The following is a 21,614-nucleotide window of genomic DNA, read 5'->3' as shown; positions in this document are numbered from 1 at the left end:
CCGTGGCCGTCCTGCCGGGCGCGCGACCCTCCTTCGACTGCCGCTCCATCGCCGGCCTCGACCGCCTCTGTCCCTCGCAGCGCCGCGTCGGGTCCCCGCGGCCTCCTGTCCCTGCGGCCTCCTGTCCCCGCGGCCTCCTGTCCCCGCGGCCTCCTGTCCGCCCCTCGGCAGTCGGCGTGACGTCTCCGACTCGCGTACTCCTTGCATTGGGGGATCTCGATCCAAAACGCGAACGCCCCCCCCCCCACGCTTTGTGAAGATGTAGGGGGAGGGGGGGCGGAGGGTGGTGGGGTAGGGGGGGGCGCTCCGGACGCGGTTGCGCCAACGTCGCGCGCGGATGCCCCTTCGTCTGCGCGGTGCGGCGGGACGGATGAATCGGGGATTGTGGCCGGGCGATGTCGCGCGGCCACGCTCGCCCCGGCGCACAAAGCGGCCCCCTGTGCGCCTCGCCGTGCCCCCCCCCCCCGTGCCCCCCCCCGTGCCCCCCCGCCAATGACCTTTTCCTGACAGCGGGCATTGTGAGCCGTGAGCTCAGCGCCGGCTCGCTCCGCTGGTTGCGCACGGGCGCCGCGGTGGCGGTGCTGCCGGCGGTGGTGGTGCTGGAACGTGGAGTGGCGTTGGTGACGGTAGTGATATTGCAACGTGTGAAGGTGGAGCAGTGTGGAGTGGTGGTAGTGGAGTGTAATGTGTGGTGGAGGTGGTGGTGGTGATGGAGTAATGTGGGGTGGCATTAGTGGTAGTGGTCGTTGTGGTCGTGTGTGGTAGTGGTGATGGGTAGCGGTGTTGTATTATGTGGTCATGATTGGTGGTGGTAGTAGGTGATGCAGTGTGTGGTGTGTACCTGGTGCGGTGTGTAAACATCGCCACTGGGGAGACAAAGGCAGCCGGGCGTGGTGCTGACCACCCACCACCTCGTGTGCCGTGCTGGTCTTCATAGGTACTCGCTAACAGCACTTGCCCCAACAGTCTGTTAAGGCTATACGGGGGATCTTTGTCTTGTGTCTGTGCGTGTCTCTGTGCCTTTATGCCGTGCTTCTGTCGGAATCTCTGCGAGTCTGTGCGGCCATCTATCTGTCTTGTCAGCTGATGCCTCATTCCTTATCCACAGCCTCATTAATACAAGACAATGTGGAGTTACATAGCGTCTACATGTGACGACATCTCAAGACGCACACACAGTGGGTTTATTTCACAGAGAAAGGGGCAGTCGGTCATAGGCAGAGGAGCAAGGCCTTGAGCCTGGAGTTGAACATGGGCAGGGAGTCTGCAGCACAGTTGCATGGGGGGAGGGAGTTCCACACCATGGAGGCAGCAGGAGAATGAGCGACCTCCCACTGAGTGAAGGTTGAATGGGGGCTTCCACAGAAAATCTCGCTTGCCCAGGGGAGTAGAGTGAGATGAGAGGGTAGAGGTAGGAGAGTGTGCGGAGGGGAGTAGAGTGAGATGAGAGGGGAGAGGTAGGAGAGTGCGTGGAGGGGGAGAAGAGTGAGATGAGAGGGTAGAGGTAGGAGAGTGAGATGAGAGGGTAGAGGTAGGAGAGTGAGATGAGAGGGTAGAGGTAGGAGAGTGCGTGGAGGGGAGTAGAGTGAGATGAGAGGGTAGAGGTAGGAGAGTGCGTGGAGGGGAGTAGAGTGAGATGAGAGGGTAGAGGTAGGAGAGTGTGCGGAGGGGAGTAGAGTGAGATGAGAGGGGAGAGGTAGGAGAGTGCGTGGAGGGGGAGAAGAGTGAGATGAGAGGGTAGAGGTAGGAGAGTGAGATGAGAGGGTAGAGGTAGGAGAGTGAGATGAGAGGGTAGAGGTAGGAGAGTGCGTGGAGGGGAGTAGAGTGAGATGAGAGGGTAGAGGTAGGAGAGTGCGTGGAGGGGAGTAGAGTGAGATGAGAGGGTAGAGGTAGGAGAGTGTGCGGAGGGGAGTAGAGTGAGATGAGAGGGGAGAGGTAGGAGAGTGCGTGGAGGGGGAGAAGAGTGAGATGAGAGGGTAGAGGTAGGAGAGTGCGTGGGGGGGGGGGGAAGAGTGAGATGAGAGGGTAGAGGTAGGAGAGTGCGTGGGGGGGAGTAGAGTGAGATGAAAGGGGAGAGGTAGGAGAGTGCGTGGAGGGGAGTAGAGTGAGATGAGAGGGGAGAAGTAGGAGAGTGCGTGGAGGGGAGTAGAGTGAGATGAGAGGGGAGAGGTAGGAGAGTGCGTGGAGGGGAGTAGAGTGAGATGAGAGGGGAGAGGTAGGAGAGTGCGTGGAGGGGAGTAGAGTGAGATGAGAGGGTAGAGGTAGGAGAGTGAGATGAGAGGGGAGAGGTAGGAGAGCGCGTGGAGGGGAGTAGAGTGAGATGAAAGGGAAGAGGTAGGAGAGGGCGTGGAGGGGAGTAGAGTGAGATGAAAGGGAAGAGGTAGGAGAGTGCGTGGAGGGGAGTAGAGTGAGATGAGAGGGTAGAGGTAGGAGAGTGTGTGGAGGGGAGTAGAGTGAGATGAGAGGGGGGAGGTAGGACAGTGCGTGGAGGGGAGTAGAGTGAGATGAGAGGGTAGAGGTAGGAGAGTGCGTGGAGGGGGAGAAGAGTGAGATGAGAGGGTAGAGGTAGGAGAGTGCGTGGGGGGGAGTAGAGTGAGCTGAGAGGGGAGAGGTAGGAGAGTGCGTGGAGGGGAGTAGAGTGAGATGAGAGGGTAGAGGTAGGAGAGTGTGCGGAGGGGAGTAGAGTGAGATGAGAGGGGGGAGGTAGGACAGTGCGTGGAGGGGAGTAGAGTGAGATGAGAGGGTAGAGGTAGGAGAGTGCGTGGAGGGGGAGAAGAGTGAGATGAGAGGGTAGAGGTAGGAGAGTGCGTGGGGGGGAGTAGAGTGAGATGAAAGGGGAGAGGTAGGAGAGTACGTGGAGGGGAGTAGAGTGAGATGAGAGGGGAGAGGTAGGAGAGTGCGTGGAGGGGAGTAGAGTGAGATGAGAGGGTAGAGGTAGGAGAGTGAGATGAGAGGGGAGAGGTAGGAGAGTGCGTGGAGGGGAGTAGAGTGAGATGAAAGGGAAGAGGTAGGAGAGTGCGTGGAGGGGAGTAGAGTGAGATGAAAGGGAAGAGGTAGGAGAGTGTGTGGAGGGGAGTAGAGTGAGATGAGAGGGGGGAGGTAGGACAGTGCGTGGAGGGGAGTAGAGTGAGATGAAAGGGAAGAGGTAGGAGAGTGCGTGGAGGGGAGTAGAGTGAGATGAGAGGGTAGAGGTAGGAGAGTGTGTGGAGGGGAGTAGAGTGAGATGAGAGGGGAGAGGTAGGAGAGTGTGTGGAGGGGAGTAGAGTGAGATGAGAGGGTAGAGGTAGGAGAGTGTGTGGAGGGGAGTAGAGTGAGATGAAAGGGGAGAGCGGCGATGAAGGGGGAGTCCATGGGGGATCTTGAAGAAGGTGAGTGCGATGTCGGAATTTATCCGGGATTGGATCGGGAGCCAGGGCAGGGGTCGTGGTGTCACGTGGGCCCGTTCGCGGGTGCGGAGTCTGGCAGCAGGATTTTCGATCATTTGGAGGTGAGGAGTGTGGGGAGGTGAGTGTGGGGAGGTGAGGAGTGTGGGGAGGTGAGGAGTGTGGGGAGGTGAGGAGTGTGGGGAGGTGAGGAGTGTGGGGAGGTGAGGAGTGTGGGGAGGTGAGGAGTGTGGGGAGGTGAGGAGTGTGGGGAGGTGAGGAGTGTGGGGAGGTGAGTGTGGGGAGGTGAGGAGTGTGGGGAGGTGAGGAGTGTGGGGAGGTGAGGAGTGTGGGGAGGTGAGGAGTGTGGGGAGGTGAGAGATTGTGGGGGGGGGGGGGGGACTGTCGAGGAGGGAGTTGCGGCAGTGGAGTGGGGATGCGATGGAGGCAGGGGTGGGGGTCGCAGCGGCAGCTGGGTGAGAAAAGCGATGGGCCAACCGGTTGTGGAGGGGCCGCGGCGGGCCGCACGCCATGATATCGGTGGCGCGAGGAGCGGCCTTTGTTTGGCGTCACCGCCGCGCCGGGAATCGCTGTAATTGCCTCCGCGCCGTCCGCGGCGCGTCTGGGATGAGCAGTCAAAGCGCAGCGAGAAGAAGAAGAAGAATTGATGACAGAGCCACGGCGAGCGCCGCGCGGCCGCTCCGCCCGCCCTTTGTTAACGTCGGGTCAAGGGGTCGCGCACACCAAATATTTGGGCTGCGCGGCCCCGTGAGGTTGATTGGGGCAAATTGGGTCGCGCGGCCGGTAATTACTGATGGGGGGGTGGAGGGGGACGCTGGTGGGGGTACGGGGGAGCGAGGGGAGGGGCTCACGGAGCTGATGGCCGTGGTGTGCGGTGGGGGGGGTGTGGGAGCGTGCGGTTGAGTCGGCGAGTGGTGGGGGCAGGTGACTGGTCAAGTCAGGAGAGCGGTGGGGTGTGTGGTTGGGGCAGGTGAGTGGTGAGGTGCGTGCTTCATTGTTGCAGTGGGTGAGTCGGGTGAGTTAGGTGGGTGGTTAGGAGAGTCGGGTGAGTGGTTAGCGATGTGCGTGGTTAGCCAGGTGAGTGACAGGTGAGGCAGGTGAGTGTCGGTTAGTTGGCCGTGTGTGCGCGCCTGAATTAGAGACAGCGCTGAGGGCACCATTACCTCCACATTCACAGAGCCCCTCACCCTCCTTCACCCTGCCTCAGTCTCACCCTCCCCTCTACTGCTCCCTCCTCCCTCACCTTCTTCCCTGTCTGCGCTCTCCCTCCCTCCCTCGCCCCTCTCTGTCTCCCACTGTGCTCTGGGATGCCGGCGTGAGAGTCGGGGGCTCGGGGTTTGTGTTCGCGCGAGGATGAGAGGCGTTCGGGTAAAGTTCTGACGTCTATGTTGGTGTTGGGGTTAAATTTGGCGTTAGGTTCGAGTCAGGGTTCAAGTTCGTCAGGGTTCAGGTCACGGTCAGGATGAAGGTGTTGGGGAGGTTTAGGGTCAGGATTAGGTGAAAGGCAGCTTTGGGGTTGAGGTCAAGATAAGGGCCATGGCTAGGGTAAGCGTTGGGATCATGTTACATCTGGGGTCAGGATTAGGGTGTATGCAGCTGGCTCCAGGGGTTGCGGGCAGGAGTTACAGTCTGGGGCAGGGGTCGAATTCACCGCAGCCCTGTGTGTGGGGGTCCGAATCCCAGGAGTAATTTTCATTTGATCCCCATCAGACGGGGTTCGTCGTCACCTGATCCCCTTGATCCGATTAGGGAGTTGCGGTTAAGAATCCGGTCGTGAAGGAGGAGGGGGGAGGAGGTCAGACGGAGACGGGGGGGGGGGCGGTGCTGGCTCACTGATGATCACCAATCAGGCCAAGACCGCGGAGCCACGCTCATCCCACACCGCCCCCTAGCGGCCGGCGGCGCGTACATCATCATCATGGTGGTGCCCTCCATGTGGGGGGCAGATTGGTGGTGTGCCGAGCGCTGCTGTTCGCGAGAACCTATTACGGGCTGGAGCAGCGCGGCGCATCAAGGACCACGACCCGGTCGCCTTTGTCTCCCCAATTGCCGATGCTCGCACACGGCACCAGGCGTGCTGATTTACGGTGTCTGCCGACAGACGACGTGGGCTCTCCCCGGGGTCTCTGTGTGTGCACGTTGCGTGTGTGGGGAGCATCTTCCTCTCTGTGTGTGTGAGTATGTGTGGAGCATCTTCGCCTCTGTATGAGTGTGTGAGGTGCATCTTCGCCTCTGTGTATGAGTGTGTGAGGTGCATCTTCGCCTCTGTGTATGAGTGTGTGAGGTGCATCTTCGCCTCTGTGTATGAGTGTGTGAGGTGCATCTTCGCCTCTGTGTATGAGTGTGTGAGGTGCATCTTCATCTCTGTGTATGAGTGTGTGAGGTGCATCTTCGCCTCTGTGTTTGAGTGTGTGAGGTGCATCTTCGCCTTTGTGTATGAGTGTGTGAGGTGCATCTTCGCCTCTGTGTATGAGTGTGTGAGGTGCATCTTCGCCTCTGTGTATGAGTGTGAGGTGCATCTTCGTCTCTGTGTATGAGTGTGTGAGGTGCATCTTCGCCTCTGTGTATGAGTGTGTGAGGTGCATCTTCGCCTTTGTGTATGAGTGTGTGAGGTGCATCTTCGTCTCTGTGTATGAGTGTGAGGTGCATCTTCGCCTTTGTGTATGAGTGTGTGAGGTGCATCGTCGCCTCTGTGTATGAGTGTGTGAGGTGCATCTTCGTCTCTGTGTATGAGTGTGAGGTGCATCTTCGTCTCTGTGTATGAGTGGTGGCAGTAGTAGTAGTGGTGGCTGTAGTATTAGTGGTGGCTGTAGTAGTAGTTATAGTAGTAGTAGTGGTGGCTGTAGCAGTAGTTATAGTAGTAGTAGATGTGGCAGTAGTATTAGTGGTGGCTGTAGTATTAGTGGTGGCTATAGTAGTAGCTATAGTAGTAGTAGTTGTGCTACTCGCTAACAGCACTTGCCCCAAAAGTGTGTTAAGGCTACGCGCCGGGTCTTTGTCTTTGTCTCGTGTGTGAGCAGCTCGTTCGTGACGGGCACGGCCTGCTGCGGACACCACGCGCCCCTCCGCATCTGGGACCTGCAAAGGTGGCGCGAGTTGCCTGTGCGGTGTTCTCTCCGTCACGGGGAGCGGTGGCGCAGTGGTTAGCGCACTGCGCTACCAACCCGTCGACCCGAGCTGATTCCCACTCACGGTCAATACCAGCGACGATTATCCAAACCGGTTCTGGGCCTCCCCTTGGTCGACTCTGTCGTATAAATGAGTAACTGGACCGGTGCGTGAACATCACTGGGGAGACAAAGGCGTCCGGGCGTGGTGTTGGTCACTGACCACCCCCTTGTGTGTCGTGTCAGTCGGTCTTCATAGCTACTCGCTGACAGCACTTTACTCACAAGTCTTAAAGGCTATACGGGGGATTGTTGTCTTTGTTCTCGCTGGCGTGTACACGCGAGTGTGTGTACAGGCTGCCATGGACTTGGGTATTTGTTTCTGAGAGCATCCAGTCTCGTGTGCACGTGTGTGATGGATCTCTCTCATGCTTGCTCACGCGCATGCAGTGCGGGGTGTGTGTCAGCCCCTGTGCCACAACCACGCGCGTGTGTGTGTGTGTCCGTGTCCCACTTGTGAATTGGGAAGGGGTGGAGGGACGGAGGTAGGAGCAATTGGCGGAGAGCAGAGGTGGGGACGGCGTGATGTAGGTAGGCGTGGATGAGGTGATGGTACCGGTGGTGATTATCTATGGGAGTGGTGGACGAGGTGCAGAGGGAGGAGGAGATGGAGCTTGCGATGGGATGGAGGGGGGGGAGCAGAGGAATTCCTTCGCCGTGCCGGGCCCTAATCAGCCGCGACAGCCACGGCTGATAGATCGCGAGCAGAGCCAACAGGATGCCGAGGACGTTGCTACGCCGCCGACGTTCAAGTGCGGTCAACTTTGTCCCGCGGTGACGCCGCCGCCGACTCGCCCAAGTTGTCCAATTAATCAAAAGCAGATGGAGCAAGCGTCCGTGGCGCGGTTACGGAGAGCACTGCCGACTGTAGAGTGGACGAGCCGAGCGCGTGCAGCAACAGCTGCCGCGAATATCCACGACCCCCCCTCCCCACCTCCACACTTGCCCCCTCCACACACCTGCGCCGGTTTCTCGAAGCAGTCGCGCTCACGAGGAGTTGATGCGTTAATTGTTCATTGGTTAATCTGGAGGCAAATCGGCCCGGGAGTAGATCTTATTATTCTCGCGCAGGTAACACGTGAACAACAGTGCTAAGACCCCCCCCCCCCTCCCCCCACACCGTATAGCCTTGAGCAGCCTTCAGTAAGACTCCCACTTGCACCCATTCTCACTAACACACTCGTTCGTGCACTCGCAAGACAAAGATCCCCCGTGTAGCCCGAACAGACTGTTAGGGCAAGTGCTGTTAGCGAGCAGCACCTGTGAAGGCCGGGACGGCACACGAGGGGGTGGGTGGCCAGCACCACGCTCGGCCGCCTTTGTCTCCCTCGTGGCGATGTTTACTGCACACCGCACCAGGTACTCGACTGATTTCGGGGAATTGAAATCGGTCACTGGGTTTGTAGTGCAGTGGGGTAACCACTACACCACCGCTCCCCACACACAAAAAGACACATCAACACACACACAGTCACATACTCGCAAACTTACAGAGTTACTAATTCACGCACATACACAAACGTATCAGTATACACATGCATCCATAAATACCAGCAAAGACACACGAACACACAGACGCGTACAATCACGTGCACATGTTTACGATTTCTCACTAATACATGATGTACACGAACACACACGAACACACACGTACACGCATGAACACGAACACACACACGTACACGCACGCACGTGCACGTGTTTGAGATCCCAGGCCACCGAGGGGACCTTATTGAATTAAGTGGTGGGGGGTTGGAGGGGTGTGGTCTTGCCCCCCCCTCCCACTATTGCTAAGGAGATTCATGTTTATGCGCTGCATGACATGCGTACACGTGTGGGGGGGTCTGTGTGTACACACGTGCGCCTGTCTGTGTACGTACGTGTGCCTCTGTACATGTAGATCGACTCGGCCTTAACTTGGACCTTGTTTGTGGGGTGTTTGTAGATTCAACATCAGCACTGGGTTGTGATGCTGGCCACACCACAACCCCTGGTGTCTCGTTCCAGCCCTCATAGAGGATTTCAAATAGCACCTGCCCCAACAGTCTGTTAAAGGCTACACGGGGGACCTTTGTCTGCAAGATCACGTAACCAGTCACTGCTCCAGCCACGTGATTGGCGGTCTCAATTTGACTGCGAGTCAATGAAACGTCGATTGTTGTGCCGTGCCGTCTCGTGTCCTCTCGCAGAGGGGATCTGCTGGGCTCCCTGGGCTCGGAGTTCCGACACGGCGCCGGGGTCCTCGGGGTCCAGTTTGAGACCCCCTCCGTGCTGCTGTCGTGTGGCCACGACACCTTCCTGCGCCTGTGGGACACGCGCTGCAGCATGAGGTGGGGCGCCACGCTGCCACCCACCACGCTGCCACCCACCACGCTGCCACCCCACCACCCCCACCACAGTTCCACTCCGCCATGGTGCCACTGCACCACAGTTTCCAACCTTACCACGGGTCCAACCCACCCTGAACCGACCCCACTTTTGCACAACCCACCACTCGCCCCCATCGTCCCGTGCGCACAGACTCATGGGAGACACTCTCTCTGGGGTCACCAGGTCCAGGTGAGACCTCATCCCCTGAGACCCTCAAGGCCAGATGAGATCCCCTTCCTTTGAGACATCAGGTCCATATGAGACCCTATTTGTCATGTGACCCAATGTCCAGGTGAGATCCCCTTTCCTAAGACCCAAAATCCAGGTGAGACCCTCTCCCCACACCCCCATTTTGGCCCGCACCCCGTGCAACCCCTTGGTGTGGACCCCTGTGCTGCGTGACCCCAGCGGGCCGTCACCCATGGCTCACGCCAAGAGGCCGCGTGTGAGCACGCGTTGTCTAGCGTCGCGTTTAGCACACAGCGCTGGGAACCCAGCGGCCCGAGTTCAATTCGTACGCTCAGCCAACATCGCCGCCGATGAATATCCGAGCCGATCCTGGGCCTCCCCCTAGGTCGACTCGGCCACAAAATGGGCATCTGGTGCTGCGTGTAAACATGAGCACTGGGGAGACGAAGGCTGCCGGGCGTGGGGCGAGCCGTAAGGCGGTGGTCCGTCACGCCACGCCACCGTGCGCGCCACCTTGGCCTGCGCGCCGGCTCACCGCACTTTGCCACCAACAGTCTGTTGAGGCTTTAAGGGGACCTTTGTATTTGTCTCGAGTGAGCGTGTGCGCACAGCTTGCGTGTAGCGATCACAACAACCCGTAAACACCGAGGGGCCGTGAGCGGTGCAGTCGTCACGGCAACTGCGACGCGTGAAACAACCCACACGCACTGCGCCCCGTCGGGAGGTGGGGGTCGGTGGGGGGGGGGGGGCGATTGGGGGGCAGTGAGTGGTACCAGGTCAGGTTATCCTACCTCTCCCCCTACCATAACTCTCACTAACGCTATCTCTATCCTTAACTCTAGCCTACTGCTAATTCTACCCCTAACACTAACTCTAACTCCAGCCCAAACCCTCACTCTAATCCGACTGCTACCCCGAACTGTACAGCCGACCAATGACCCGACCCCGAGCCCCCCGGGGCGATGGGGCCGCGGGCCGTCACCGCGGGTCCCGTCCCGCGCCCCGTGCGGCGAGGTCGTTGAGCGTGCGGGGCCGTTGAGCGTGCGGGGTTTGCGTTGGGATCGTGCGACTCCGGCCCGTAGGGGGCCCTGCCGGCCGGGGCGCCGCCGTCGTAACGAGAGCGCCGTTAGGGGCGCCCTGGCCAGTGGGGGCCACGTGGAGTCGGGGGTTGGAGGCGTGGGGGGGGGGGCTGTGGTGTGGCATGAGAGGTGGGGTAGGCTAAGGGCAGCCTGGTCTTGACTTTTCGTGGGACTGCTGGGGTCTGGTTTTTGGGATAGATTGGGTCAGTGTGTCCTGGGTTGTGGGATTGACTGGGCCGGTGTATGCCCTGGGTTTTGGATAGAGGGGTTCTGTTTGCGTTGATTTATCATGCCTACTCGTTGATAATGACGTTGGTCTTGCTCCAACATCGGCTGCACTGCACGTGGTCTTCGTTGGTGAGGCCAACGTTTGGGTTGGGGTGGCCTGTTCTGGCTCGGGCTGGGCTGGTCGTGGCCTGCGGCAACTGGGCTGGCCTGGCCCCCCCAGACAGCAGACTCTTATTGCCGTAGCTGTTTCTGCTGCTGACGATGTTGTTCTGTTGGTGCCCCAGGGACAGATGTGAGGCGTACGCCCCCCCCCCGCCCGCCCTCCCCGCTCCCAGGCAGATGCAGTCCCCCCACCTCCTCCTCCTCCTCCCCTCTGCCCGGTCGCGTCGCGCAGAAAGCACGTGAACTCACGAGTGGGCTCCCCGCGGCCCGCCGCGCGCCGCCCATTAGAAACAGGTGTCCGCCGCGCGCCGTGGGGACAGCTCGTTAGACCGGTAACTGAGCTGCTGGGGCGGGGGGGGGGGGGCAGGCGGTGTGGGGGACCCCCCCCCTCTACCTCACCACCCCCTGCCTTCACTGCCTCTACCCTCCACCAGCAGCAGCGCAGCGTCTCCCGTCTCCCCCCCACCCCTCCTGCCCCCCCCCCCCCCGTGGCTCTGTCTGCCCGGCGTGGAACACGGAGCCCGGCCCAGACTCCTTGGGGGGCTCGCGGTGCGCGCGCGTCTGGTTGTAGAGTAACGGGCAGCCCCCAACCACCCTACCCCCCTCCCCCACCCTCCCAGCGATTCGATTAATTTGTTACATTTCAAGGGCCCCGATTTGATTAAAACCCCCCGAGCGCTGTTCAGCCCCCGGTGCTCGCGCGCCTCGCGCGCTCTCCCCACGCACGACTGCCGCGGGCGCCTTCAGAAGTGGCTGCGAGGAATTTGGGGGGTTGGAGGCCCCCGGGTGAGATCTCCCACCTCGGCTCGTGGATGAAGTGCCGGATCGTGAGTGGAGCGGTGAGTTCCGTCACCGCGTGAAGCAGCCGGCCAGGAGGGAGCCGTCGCAGCGGCTCAAAAAAGGGAATTTTAAGTTTTGAACCCCCAATTGCATGAGCGGAAGCCTTCATTTTTTGGTTTAACATGTAGTGGGGCTTTCGGCACCAATGTCATCCATGATACGCGTGTTTTTGATTTAGATCGCGTAAATATATAAATGTGTCGTTGAACCCGCCACCACCCGACAGCCAACTAGTAAGGGTTGTCACGTGAACAGAATATGCCGATTCGTTACTAGTACAGTGTGTTGGAGAGTAAATCCACACCATTCACAATCTGAGTACAATTATAAATGTTGTGGATTTACTCTCCAACACACCGATGTGCTGTACTAGTACCAGTGTACTAGTACACTAGTACCAGTGTGTACCAGTGAACTAGTAACGAATTGGCACGTTTTGTTTACGTGACGAACCTTTTTAATTGGCTGTCTGGTGGTGGCGGGTTTAAAGACACATATATTTATTACGCGATCTCACCCAAAAAAACCCTCTATTAGTAGTTATGGTAGTAGTAGTAGTGGCAGTAGTAGTTGCAGTGGCAGTAGTAGTTGCAGTAGTAGTAGTAGTGGCAGTAGTAGTAGTAGTGGCATCGGTCGGGGTGCCAGTGGTAGTAGTAGTAGTGGCAGTAGTAGTAGTTGTTGTAGCAGTAGTTGTGGCAGTAGTAGTAGTAGTGGCAGTAGTAGTGAAAGCAGTAGTAGTTGTGGCAGTAGTAGTAGTAGTGGCATCAGTCGGCGTGCCAGTGGTAGTAGTAGTGGAAGCAGTAGTAGTGGAAGTAGTAGTAGTGGTAGTAGTAGTAGTGGCAGTAGTAGTAGTAGTTGTTGTAGCAGTAGTTGGGGCAGTAGTAGTAGTAGTGGCAGTAGTAGTAGTAGTGGCAGTAGTAGTTGTTGTAGCAGTAGTTGTGGCAGTAGTAGTAGTAGTGGCAGTAGTCGGGGTGCCAGTGGTCGTGGTTGTATCGCTGTAGAGGTCGTCACGGGCGGGGTGCCCCCACATCGTGGCCGCCATGAGTGGCAGTCCAGGCCCAGGGCGATCGGGAGAGATAGCGAGCGGGGAAGGGAGGGGGGGGACCCGGGGGGGGGGGGGGCCCGAGGGGGGGGGGGGGTGGGGGGGAGTTGGCGCGTGTGGCAGGAAAGCGTCGTGGCGGTGCGGCACGCGAGACACGCCGCTAACGAGGCTGGCGCAACATGAATGGGAGAGTCTCAGCAGCGCTGGGGCCGAGTTGATTATAATAATAATAGAATCAATGATTACGCTCTGACGCAAATTGTAACATTTTTAACTTTGGTGGCTTTTAGAAGTTCCCCCCCCCCTCCCTCTATCCCCCCCCCCACTCCGGCCGTGTTTTCGCACGAGGGCTCTCATCCGCGAGCTGGGGGGGGGGGGGGGTGTGCGTGGGTCCGTGTGTGTGCGTGGGTCCGTGTGTGCGTGTGTGTGTGTGTGGGTTCGTGTGTATGTGTGGGTCCGTGTGTGCATGTGGGTTCGTGTGTATGTGGGTTTGTGTGTGCGTGTGTGCGACTCATCCCCGTGACTCCCAGCCCTCACGTCCCCGCTTCTCATCCACGGGCGCCGAGTACCCGGGCGTGAGTCCCTGTGAGTTGGGGAGTCCTTGTGAGTCCAAGACTGAGTGTCTGTGAGTCCAAGTGTCTACGTTAACATCCGACCTCATCATCTTCACGAGCCACGAAGTCGATCCGCTGCTAATGGAAGGCCTCCCACCCCCCAGCCGTCAGCATCTCCCGCCGTCCTCCGCGTAACGAGATCGCTCGACCGCACGCACGACTCCGTCACAGCGCCCTCTTGGGCGCTCATCTTCTCCTTTTGGATGCGAGTCCATCATTAGTCTCGGCCACTGGCACCGTCTCTTCCCGCCGTGACCGTGTGTGTGTGTGGTTGCTTCATAGCTATCCCTGCATCCACCACGCCGGCAACGATCGGTCGATTCTCGAGTGGACGCCGTTGTCCCCGAGTCGTGGCGGCGATGGCTCGCCTGGTGGAGGCGCTGAATGGTTGCAGGCCTGCTCAATAACGGGCAAATGGGGGTCAGAGGGCATCGTTAATGCGTTAATGACCTCATGGAAACGCGGCTTGCGCCGGCACTCGCTGGGAGCGGCGGAGGGAGCAGGGGAGAGGCGTGGAGGAGGAGGAGGTGACGACGATGAATTCCCCATTAGTCACCCGCGTCACTATCGTGACGCACGGGGGACGATGCTGCGACTGGGTGGTCAACTCTCTCTCTGCTGATCCCTGATCCTCCACTCCCGCACCTGTCCCATCTCTCTCCCATCGCTCCCTCATCTCCCACCTGTCCCCTCCCTCACCACCCCCTCCCCTCCTTTCACGTCTCTCTCCTTCCTTGGGTTTCTCCCCCTTCTCACCCCCCTCCCTCTGTATCCACGCTCGCTCCTCTCTCTTCCTTCTCTCTCATCCCCTTTATCCTCGTCCCTTTCCTCGCAATCTCCATCCCTCTCCGCACTCTCGCGTCTTTACCCTCTCCCCCACATCCCTCTCGTCTCTCTCGTCTCTCTCGTCTCTCTCCTCTCTCTCCTCTCTCTCCTCTCTCTCCAAATTCCACTTTCTCTTCACTCTCATTACCCCCCCCTCTCTCTCATCGCCGTGACGTCACCGCCCCCCCCCCCCCCCCCCCGCGTTGCCGTGTTTACGGCCCTGACACGTTGCCACGGAAACGGCGGTAAACCCCGGACCCCCCGGGGCGACGCCGGCCTCGGCTGAGACCCCTGGCCCCTCCCCTGCCCCCCTCGCTCATCCCTGCCCCCCCCCCCTCCACAGCTCCCAATTTAAAGTTCTTGAAGCCGTGATTAGGGTGGTCACCTCTGCACAAACACTGATTGGCACAGGTGGGGTCATTGTAGGGGGGGTCAGGGCAGGTGGGGTCAGGGCAGGTGGGGTCACTGTAGGGGGGTCAGGGCAGGTGGGGTCAGGGCAGGTGGGGTCAAGGCAGGTGGGATCACAGCACGTTCCCCTGCACACCTGTCCCCGCCATGCACGTCTCTCTGCACCCGACGCGAAACAGCACCTCTGCACATCCCCTGTTCATCGCCCTGCTCACCCTTCCTGCTCCGTGCACGGCACCCTGCACGGCACCCTGTACCAGACCGTCCCAACATCAGCAGCATCATCAGCAGCAGCATGCTGCTCCGACTGGCCGCCGGCCCAGATGATCGCGAATCCCACGTTCTCTGACGGGCGGCACCCGCGCCGATAACCGCGCCACTCCGAAACCCGAGCCTTTGAGAAAACAAGCCCATACAAAAAATAATCCACTCCTTCGTTACAAGACGCCCGATCCTGCGGGAGAGGGAGAGCGAGCGGGAGAGCGAGCGGGGAGACGCGGCTGCTGCGTGGCGGAGCGGTGGGCGCGCTCCGTGTTTTTTGAAGTAACACGGTGGGGGGGGGGGGGGTTCGGGGGAGTTCGGGGGGGTTCAGGAGAAGGGGGAAATATTCACGTCTGGCGCACGGCCCGGTGCAGCGTGGATCCTCCCTGGCATCGCGTCCAGAGTCAACAAATCTGGGCCCACGCGGGGCCCCGTGCGCCCCTGGAGGCCACCCGTGCCCCCCCCGTGGGCCCCCCGTGAGTCTCCGTGGGCCGTCGGTCCTCCATAGGCACATAGGCACCGACATCGCCAGGGGCATTGGGGGAGGTAAACTTTGGATGTTGGGCCGTTGGGACTTCGGTGTGCGTGTACACGTGTGTGTGTGTGTGCACGTGTGTGTGTACACGTGTGTGTGTGTACACTTGTGTGTGTGTGTACACTTGTGTGTGTGTGTACACGTGTGTGTGTGTGTGCACGTGCGCGTGTGTGCGTGTGCACGTGTGTGTGTGTGAGTGGTGAGCTTTAGTGTGGCAGTCAGCGCTACGCTGCATTACGCAATCGGCGACCCAAGTTCGATTCCCGCTCACGGCCAACACCAGTGACGGTTATCTGAACCGGTCGACTCAGCCTTAAATGAGTACCTGGTATGGTGTGTAAACATCACCACTGGGGAGACAAAGGCGGCCGGTCGTGGTGGTCACTCACCCCCCTTGAGTGCCGTGCCGGCCTTCATAGGTCCTCACGAACAGCACTTGCTCCAACAGTCTGTTCAGGCTATACGGGGGATCTTTGTGTGCGTGTGTGTGCCTGAGCGGTGACGCAGTCGTTAGCGTACTGCACTACGAACCCGGTGACCCGAGTTCGATTCCCGCGTGCGGCCAATAACAGTCGCGAATATCTGACCCGGTCCTGAACCTCCCCTAGGTCGACTTAGCCCTAAACGAGTCGGTTGTGTGCGGTGTGTCAACATTAGGGAGACGAAGTCGGTTGGGCGTGGTGCTGACCACCCACCCCCTCTTGTACCGAGCCGGCCTTAATAGGTGCTCGCTAACAGTGCTGGCCCCGGCAAACTGTTAAAGGCTGTATGGGGGTCCGTGTCTGTACGTGCGTGTGTCCATTGCAGTTGCTGTCATTCACAACTCACTGCCACCGACACCTTCACTTGGAAACGCTGAACGTCTGAGCGTATTGTGCGGGTGGGGTGGGTGGTAGTGGGTGCTGGGTGGTGCTGGGTGCAGGGTGGTGGTGCAGGGTGACGGTGGGTGCAGGGTGGTGGTGGGGGTGGTGGGTGGTAGTGGGTGCAGGGTGACGGTGGGTGCAGGGTGGTGGTGGGTGCTGGGTGGTTGTGGTGGGGGTGGTGGGTGGTAGTGGGTGCTGGGTGGTGGTGGTGGGTGCAGGGTGGTGGTGGTGCTGGGTGGTGGTGCAGGGTGGTGGTGCAGGGTGGTGGGTGGTGGTGGGTGCAGGGTGGTGGTGGTGCTGGGTGGTGGTGCAGGGTGGTGGTGGGTGCAGGGTGGTGGTGCTGGGTGGTGGTGCAGGGTGGTGGTGGGTGCAGGGTGGTGGTGGTGCTGGGTGGTAGTGGGTGCTGGGTGGTGGTGGTGGGTGCAGGGTGGTGGTGGTGCTGGGTGGTGGTGCAGGGTGGTGGTGGGTGCAGGGTGGTGGTGGTGGGGGTGGTGGGTGCTGGGTGGTGGTGGGTGGTGGTGCTGGGTGGTGGTGCAGGGTGGTGGTGTAGGGTGCCGGGTTGTTAATGCTGGGTGCTGGCCAGATTTGCCTGGGAGATGGGAGGGTGTTAATTGCAGGCTGGGTGTCTTTAGGATTATGCTTGGAGTCTGTGGTGCTGGTTGTTGCGTGTGCGCGCACATCTCAGTCTGTTGGTGTGCACGCCTTGGTGAGTGTGTGTGTGTTGGTATGCGTGCGAGTACATGTAAGTGAATATGTGCGTGTGTGTGTGTTGGTACGCGTTCACGCCTATTGTAAAAGTGAGTTGGAAAGACATCTGCGCTGGGAGTTTACGTGGAGGGAGAGGGGGTGGTGCAGTGTTGGGGGGGAGGGAGGGATGAGGGACGGGGAGAGGGGGGCCTGGAGGAGGGGGGGGGGTCTGGCCAGCGCCGTGTGAATTGCACGGGGGAGGTCAGGCAGCCAAGGGGTTCCCGTCGCGTTTGGATGAAGTTCCAGAGCCCCCGCCCCCACACCCCCACGTACCCCCACGTACCCCCTCCCTCGGCCCCCGATTTACCTTTCCGCCCCCCCTCGCCTCCTCCCGCACCCTCCAGCCCCTTTAGCAGACACTACAACCACATTCACTACAACCACATTCACTACAACCACGCTCGCTACAACCACATTCACTACAACCACATTCGCTACAGCCACATTCACTACAACCACATTCACTACAACCACACTCACTACAACCAGATTCACTACAATCACATTCACTACAACCACGCTCGCTACAACCACATTCACTACAACCACATTCACTACAAGCACGCTCACTAACCGAGCTCCCTGTAACCGCGCACCCCCTTCAAACGAGCTCCCCTACAACCGCTCCCTGCAAATGCGCTCGCATGTATCCACACAGATAATGCGATGTACACATCACGTCTGCGGCTCCCTCGCCCCCCACTCTCCCAATTCTCCCCCGACTCCCCCCACTCTTCCCAACTCTCCCCGAGACTCTCCCAACTCTGACATCCCAGCCCCCCTACTCACACCCCTCGCTCCCACAACTCTCAGCCGGAATCACACCCTCAGCCCCCCACCCCCAACTCACACCCCAGCCCCATCTCGAGCCTGGTCCCCGTGGCGGCGAGCCGGGGTCACGCTGCACAATGACAGGAAGCGCCCGAGTGCGGTGTCCGTGTTCCAGGCCTCATTGTGAGATGTTCGGCAGCAGCAGCAGGAGTAGGAGTCATAAATAAATAATTATGGGGGCCCGCGTTTAACTTAATAATGAAACGCAACTTCAGGTTTTCTCAACCGATCTGTGTGGAGTGGCCCCGCAGCGCGGTGGTCGCCTGCCCCAGATGTTGAGTGGAACTCGGAGTCGCGTGGAACGGGTGGAGGGCGAGTCCAGGCTTCGAGGGGGGTGTGGGGAGCGGAAGTGCAGCGGTTAGCGCACTGCGCTACGAACCTGTCGATCCGAGTTCACGGCCAACACCTGTGACGAGTATCTGAACCGGTCCTAGGCCTCCCCTAGGTCGACTCGGCTTCAAATGAGTACTCAGTGGGGGTGTGTGAACATCGCCACCGGGGAGACAAAGGCGGTGGTGCGTGGTGCTGGCCACCCACCCCCTCGTGTGCCGTGCCGCCCTTCATAGGTGCTCGCTGACAGCACTTGCCCCAACAGTCTGTCAAGGCTACACGAGGGATCTTTGTCTTTGTGTGTCACGGTGGTGCGGCCGGATCGGCGCGCGTCAGGGCAGGAGCCTCTCTCTGTTGCTCCTGGACGCCCCTCGCATTCCTCTCCTTCCCGCCACACCTCGCCCTGCTCGGCCGTGGGAAACAGCCCCCCCCCTCCACCCCCCCTCCACCCCCCCATCCTCGCCCCCCCTCCACCTCCCCCTCCACCCCCCCCCATTCTTGCCCCCCCCTTCCACCCCCCTCGCCCCCACTCCCTTCCTTGGAGCTGCTCTCTCTCTGCTCGCTCAGTGAGAGTGGGACTTGCCCTTGTAGTTCACATGCACGCGCGCTCGCTCCCGTGTGCACTACAAGGGGACACACACGTGCGTGTGCACACACGTGCCCGCGTGTACTACAAGGGGACATACACGCACGTGTGTGTGCACACACACGCACGTGCCCGCGTGTACTACAAGGGGACATACACGTGCGTGTGTGGACTCCTTTGCCTATATGAGCTACACGTGTCTGCGAGCGCAGCGGTGAGCGCGCCGTGCTACGAATCCGTCGACCCGAGTTCGATTCCCGCTCGCGGCCAATAAACAGCGGCGAATATCCGAACCGATCCCGGGCCTCCCCCTACGTCGACTCGGCCTAAAATGAGCACCCGGTGCGGCGTGTGTGAACATCAGCGCCGGGGAGACAAAGGCGGTGTGAGCACGTGCTGCCTGCGCACGACCCCCCCCCCACCTGCGCTCCTCCCCGTGGGAGCAGCGCTGGGGGGGGGGTTCAGCTGGAAACACGCAGCGAGCGCCTGACGTTCCGTGCTTTACCTCCCCCCGCCCCACCCAGCCCCCTCCCCCCGCCCCAGCCTGCCCCCTCCCCCCGCCCCAGCCTGCCCCTCCCCCCGCCCCACCCATCCCCCTCCCCCCGCCCAGCCTGCCCCTCCCCCGCCCCAGCCTGCCCCCGCCCCAGCCTGCCCCCTCCCCCCGCCCCACCCAGCCCCCCTCCCCCCCGCCCAGCCTGCCCCCTCCCCCCGCCCCACCCAGCCCCCTCCCCCCGCCCCAGCCTGCCCCTCCCCCCGCCCAGCCTGCCCCCGCCCAGCCTGCCCCCTCCCCCGCCCCACCCAGCCCCTCCCCCCGCCCCAGCCTGCCCCCTCCCCCCGCCCACCCAGCCCCCTTCCCCCGCCCCAGCCTGCCCCCGCCCCGCGCTCCCCCAAGTCGGCGTGCACTCCCATCCAGCCCCCACCGCAGCCATGCTCATTAACGTGCACGCACATGCACACACGCACATGCACACACGCACACACACGCACGCACGTACACGCACGCACGCAGGCTGTTAGGGCAGGGGTTGTGAGAGCGAGTGAAGGGCGGGGTGGTGCGCGACGGGACCCGCGCTCGTTGAAGTGGGGAGGAGGGAGGCCCGGGACCGGTTCGGATCCCGCGTGCTGCTCATGATGGTGGCCGCATGCCCCGATTTAGGTCCCCGGGTTTGTAGCGCAATGCTCTCGCCACCGCCGCCTTGCCGCCTGTCGTACGAAGACGAAGATCCCCGTATAGCCTTAGCGTACTGTTGGTGCAAGTAGTGTCGGTGAGCACCTGTGAAGGCCGACACAAGGGGGTGGGTGGCCGGCACCACGCCCGGTCGCCTTTGTATCCCTCGTGGAAATGTTTACACATCGCACCAGGTACTCATTTGAGGCTGAGTCGACATCGGGGAGGCCCAGGACCGGTTCAGATAATCGTGAACAGGAATCGAACTCGGGCTCACACACACATACAGCCAGACACACAGAAGCACGAATACAGCCAAACATATAAAGACAAAGATCCCCCGTGCAGCTCGAAACAGGCTGTTGGAGCAAGTGCTGTTAGCGAGTAGCACCGGCACACGAGGGGATGGATGATCAGCACTACATCCACCCCCCTTTGTCTCCCCAGTGCTGATATTACTACATCGTACCAAGTACACACACACACCTCCATACAAAGACCACCGCTGTGTTTCTGTTGCTAATGATGATGATGAGTACACTGGGTGCTGGGGAGAGCTCGTTGGTCCTCCACACCTCCGGAGGACGTGGAAAGAGGTGGCGACGAGGTATGGACGATTTACAGAGTTGATCCTGGCCGGGTATTGAACCGGAGCGCCTTGAGGCGGCGTGCGATGGCGCCGCCGCCTCCTCCTCGGAGCGAGCTCGGGGAGCGAGGTGATGTTACGGGGAAACATGCCGCGGAATTTTTGGAATTTGCGAGATACGCGGCGTCGAGTGCCGGGCAGCAGCGGTGATGGGGCAGACGCGGCCCCCGGGGAGGGGGGGGAGGGGCACGCGAGAGTGGCCGAGGGTCCCGTCGTGCGTGCCCGACCCCGCGTGTCTGACCCCTGCGTTTGTGACTCCGCGTGTTTGACCTCTGCATGTGTGACCCCGCGTGTCTGACCTCTGCCTGTGTGACCCCGCGTGTTTGACCTCTGCGTGTGTGACCCCGCGTATGTGACCTTGCGTGTCTGATCTCTGCATGTGTGACCCCGCGTGTCTCACCTCTGCGTGTGTGACCCCGCGTGTCTGACCGCTGCATGTGTGACCCCGCGTGTGTGACCTTGCGTGTCTGACCTCTGCGTGTGTGACCCCGCGTGTGTGACCCCCCGTGTGTGACCCCGCGTGTCTGACCTTTGCCTGTGTGACCCCGCGTGTCTGACCTCTGCGTGTGTGACCCCGCGTGTCTGACCCCGGAATGGTCGCGGTGAGCGCACTGTGCTAAGGACCCGGCGAGTTCGATCCCTGCTCACGACCAATACCAGTGGCGAATATTCGAACCAAGATAGATTCAACCTTAAATGAGTACCTGGTGCGGTGTGTCAACATCAGCACTGAGGAGACAAAGGCCGCCAGGAGTGGTGCTGGCCACCCACCCCCTCGTGTGCCGTGCCGGCCTCCATAGGTGCTACTCGCTAACAGCACTTGCTCCAACAGTCTGTTAAAAGCTATACGCGATCTAAACCAAAAAACCTCTATTATGGATGATATTGGTCGCGAAAGCCTACGTGTTAAACTATACGGGGGATCTTTGTCTTTGACCCCGTGACCTGTATCTGACCCCTTGTCACTGGCCCAGCGCGTACGACCCGGCGTGTCTGACCCAACGTCCATATTCCACCTTTTTCTGATCCCTTATCCCCCTGTGATCTGTGCCCCCTCCCCCGTGCCCCCCCCCACCCCCCGTGCCCCCCCACTCCCCCCCGTGCCCCCCCACTGCCCCCCCCTGCAGGCAGTGTGTGCGCGAGTGGGAAGAGCCGCACGACAGCGCCCTCTACTGCCTGCAGGCCGACGGCAACCACATGGTGGCGAGCGGCTCGGCACACTACGGAGTCGTGCGCCTCTGGGACAAGCGCCACCACCGCTGCCTGCAGGTGCCCGCGAGACGACGGCGTCTCCTCGCTCGTTAGTCGGCGTCGTCATCGGCGGCGGCAGCGACGGTCGT

At 60.6% G+C, this 21,614-nt stretch overlaps 1 protein-coding gene across 3 annotated transcripts in view; it reads left to right on the top strand.

Annotated features, from left to right (window-relative positions):
- FBXW4 (F-box and WD repeat domain containing 4) overlaps positions 1 to 21,614 on the top strand; it is a 48,468-nt gene that overhangs the window by 25,586 nt on the left and 1,268 nt on the right. For 2 of the 3 annotated variants that reach the window (XM_061556218.1, XM_061556219.1), the window contains 3 exons: positions 6,404 to 6,469; positions 8,740 to 8,880; positions 21,402 to 21,543. In XM_061556218.1, the coding sequence (XP_061412202.1) occupies positions 6,404 to 6,469; positions 8,740 to 8,880; positions 21,402 to 21,543 (349 nt within the window). The remainder of the gene's footprint in view (positions 1 to 6,403; positions 6,470 to 8,739; positions 8,881 to 21,401; positions 21,544 to 21,614) is intronic. The other variant, XM_061556220.1, reaches the window with a different exon arrangement.

Source organism: Lethenteron reissneri, chromosome 22 (assembly GCF_015708825.2).
Source record: "Lethenteron reissneri isolate LAM-NWPU_2019-01 chromosome 22, ASM1570882v1, whole genome shotgun sequence".
Taxonomy (NCBI): Eukaryota; Metazoa; Chordata; class Hyperoartia; order Petromyzontiformes; family Petromyzontidae; genus Lethenteron; species Lethenteron reissneri.
Note: the sequence above shows the minus strand (reverse complement) of the source record. Positions and strands in the feature narration are given on the sequence as shown.